Below are 3,645 nucleotides of genomic sequence, written 5' to 3'. Positions count from 1 at the left end.
GAGAGGGAGACACAGAACCCTAAGCAGGCTCAAAGCTCCAAGCTGTCAGCACAGAGCCTCATGCAGGGCTCAAACCCATGAACTGTGAGATCATGACCCGAGCCAAAGTCAGATGCTTAACCCACTGAGCCACCCAGGCGCCCCTATGTGACAGCATTGTATTAGATCTTTGCCGTGACCCAGGAACTATAAGTTATATGAATTGCAAACACTTTATTAAGAATTAAGAGAAGAGTCAATCCAGGCTTAGAGCTTCAGCAGATACAGAGAATTATTATTCAAAATGACAAAACAGAAATAAATAAGAAAAAATACAGAACGGCAAAATGAAGGAAACAGCCAAGTTCAATTTTATTCCTATAGTTCATACCTTCATTTGTATTTACTTTGTTGGCTAATAAGCTGAGAGTTAAAAGGCTAATTTAAGAAATTTATTTAATTCAAATAACCCTATTCTAAATTTGTTTTAGATTTGTCTATATATATGTGACAGACAGCATCTGATAAGTTAGTGAGGAAAATCAAAAAGATTCAGAAGGCAAATATAAATGAAAATGAATTGAAAAGTGATGAGAAATAAATATGAATACAATTTAGGAGAACTAATTGAGTATGAGCCTAAGAAGGAGAACTTTGTTAATTGTGAAGTAAAATAAGAAAACGTGTTAACATTTCCTTAAAAGATAGGTCAGTTTTAAAACGAGGGCTAGAGAAGGATTCAGAGTTTCAAGGTTTCCCTCCATTTTTTTTACCTGGATTTTATGTTTCAATAAAAATCTGGAACCTTTCATTTTATTCCAATCTTTGTCATTATTAGAGTTTTCTCTCTTAATTTGCGTGAAGCTAGTGATGGGCAACCAGACATCAGTGATAGAGTTCATTCTTCTTGGACTGACAGCTGACACTGAGCTTCAGGCTGTGCTTTTCCTTTTTCTGCTGCTAACTTACGTCTTAAGCATCATGGGAAACTTGACCATCATCATTCTGACCACGCTGGATTATCGCCTCCAGACTCCTATGTATTTCTTCCTCCGGAATTTTTCCATTCTGGAAATATCTTTTACCTCTGTCTTTGTTCCCAAAATGCTAGTCAATATTGGAACTGGAGACAGGACTATCTCCTTTGCTGCTTGTTTCACTCAGTATTTTTTTGCCATCCTTCTGGGAGCAACCGAGTTTTATCTTTTAGCTGCCATGTCCTTTGACCGCTACGTTGCCATTTGCAAACCCCTACACTATACAACTGTAATGAGCAGGAGACTCTGCATTCAACTTGTCTTGTGTTCCTGGTTCTCTGGGTTTTTGGTTGTCATTGGGCCTCATATAATGACTCTCCAGCTGCCTTTCTGTGCATCCAACATCATCAATCATTACTACTGTGACTATACTGTACTGTTGCATCTAGCTTGTTCAGACACACATTTCATAGAAGTGATGGAGTTCATCTTGGCTGCAGTTACCCTCATCTTCACCTTGGTGCTAGTGATCCTTTCCTACACATACATTATCAGGACAATTCTGAGAATCCCCTCTGTTCAACAGAGAAAAAAAGCTTTTTCTACATGTTTCTCTCATATGATTGTGGTCTCACTATCTTATGGAAGTTGTATCTTTATGTACATAAATCCTTCTGTTAAGGATGCAGAAACTTTTAATAAGGGCGTGGCTGTTTTAAATACATCAGTTGCCCCTCTGTTGAACCCTTTCATCTATACCCTCAGGAATAAGCAAGTGAAAATAGCCTTCAAAGATATGGTCAGCAAAGTAACAGCTTTTTCAAGAAAATAAAGCTGAGGCTTATAATAATAATAAATACTAAATAACGAATCAATGTTTGTAGATGTATATTCTTGTATATTACAGTGTTTTCTATAATATGCCATCAGTAGTCCTACCTGAACACCAAAACAGTAAAACTATCTATTTAATGAAGCCTATTTTAACATGACTTTATTTCTTAAAAGTTTTAAAGGCCTGTGAGTGTATATATGTGTGTGTATCTTCTAATGCTTTCATGCTATTTTTCCTTATTTGTACCTCATTTTTAAGGAAAGGATTTGGGAGAAAGTTAGAATTGGGAGGATGAATTCTAATTGTTAGTTTTTTACAACTGAACTTTTCTTATCCTCTCCCACATGGTGTCCCATCTCTATACTTGGAAATTGAATCATTAAATATACACCCAGAAGAAATCTACTTTAGTTTGTGAATAATAGCTTCAATAATATATCAGTTAATTAACATAAAGTTGGTTATTTCGTAATGATACTATTCAGATTTAAGTTTAGTGTTTCCACAATAATCACTTACTGAAACACTAGGCTACTCAATGTTTGGGGTAAGAAAGATAGATGTGAAGAAGAGAAAATCAATATCTACTTATTTTCAAACTGATAGGAAAATAGCAATGGTTTATACACACATTAAACGCTGAGTGAATCCACAAAAGAGGGAAAGGGATGATTCAAATTTCAGTTACTTAGCAATATATCATTATAGCAAATTCATACAAATTAATGTTGTGCCTACTCATTGTTCTGGTTCCGTTTCACAGGAATATGAAATAAAATTATATGGACAGCATATATGATGTTAACAATTTTATAAGCTGAAATCATCTTCTTTCTAAGTTGATGCTAAACTTTAAATTTTATAATCTGATGTCCTCAGGCAGGGTGTCCATCACAAGCCGATATTTTCTAAACATTTCTTATCCATATTAATTTTTTTCAGAAAGCCTGGGCCAGACCCATAGTACGGGTAATTTTAAAATTTTTTTTTTTTCAACGTTTATTTATTTTTGGGACAGAGAGAGACAGAGCATGAAGGGGGGAGGGGCAGAGAGAGAGGGAGACACAGAATCGGAAACAGGCTCCAGGCTCTGAGCCATCAGCCCAGAGCCCGACGCGGGGCTCGAACTCACGGACCGCGAGATCGTGACCTGGCTGAAGTCGGACGCTTAACCGACTGCGCCACCCAGGCGCCCCTACGGGTAATTTTAAAATTTAAAGAAGCTATGCATGTTTCTTTCAATGTACTGATGAAGAAAACGGGGCCCTAGAGGTATCAACAAAATACTTTTTATTAAAGCATATTGTTAAATTTGTACTCTTGAATCTTGACTCATCCATCTAATAATGGCGAATCTACTAAGTAGCAGAGATACTAAGAGTGCCCTGGGACACCAAGGGGGAGAAAGACGATTGAAAATGTAGCACCTGTTAGTTTCGTCTGAAAAATCACCTAAATTCCTGACATGTAGTTGTTGGCAAGTGAGGAAGTTTGAAACTTAGCTATTCAGATTGACGAGTAACTGACTCGTTAGTTCACTCAAGAATTTGTTGTTTCTACATCATCAGTAGTACATCAATCATAGTCATCCAAAACATGATCTCGTGTTATGGTGGTTGCTCAATTTCAAAAGACAGATCAAACAATGCTATGTGGGGGAACACTTTTTTGACAGAGGTAATTACTTTTAAAATACATAAAATTCTGTTACCCCCATTTAATTAAAATATAAAAGTAAATCAGCCAACCAAACAACCACAAATCTAGGAACATTATGCTGAAGTTGCTGAACATGTGCAGAAGATAGAAAAACAAACAAACAAACAAACAAAACGGCAGTCAATTAGGAAACAG

General features: G+C 36.4%; 1 protein-coding gene across 1 annotated transcript; it reads left to right on the top strand.

Annotated features, from left to right (window-relative positions):
* The first annotated feature begins 849 nt into the window (after positions 1 to 849).
* On the top strand, positions 850 to 1,788 carry LOC124502427 (olfactory receptor 6C4-like). Its single transcript, XM_047067070.1, has one exon. The coding sequence runs from the start codon at positions 850 to 852 to the stop codon at positions 1,786 to 1,788; it is 939 nt and encodes a 312-aa protein (XP_046923026.1).
* The last annotated feature ends 1,857 nt before the right edge of the window (positions 1,789 to 3,645 follow it).

This window comes from Lynx rufus, unplaced genomic scaffold (genome assembly GCF_022079265.1).
Source record: "Lynx rufus isolate CCGP_SWC_20201006 ecotype Redwood Valley unplaced genomic scaffold, mLynRuf1.p SCAF_7, whole genome shotgun sequence".
In the NCBI taxonomy this organism is placed as follows: Eukaryota; Metazoa; Chordata; class Mammalia; order Carnivora; family Felidae; genus Lynx; species Lynx rufus.
This window is presented reverse-complemented; position numbering and strand designations above follow the sequence as displayed.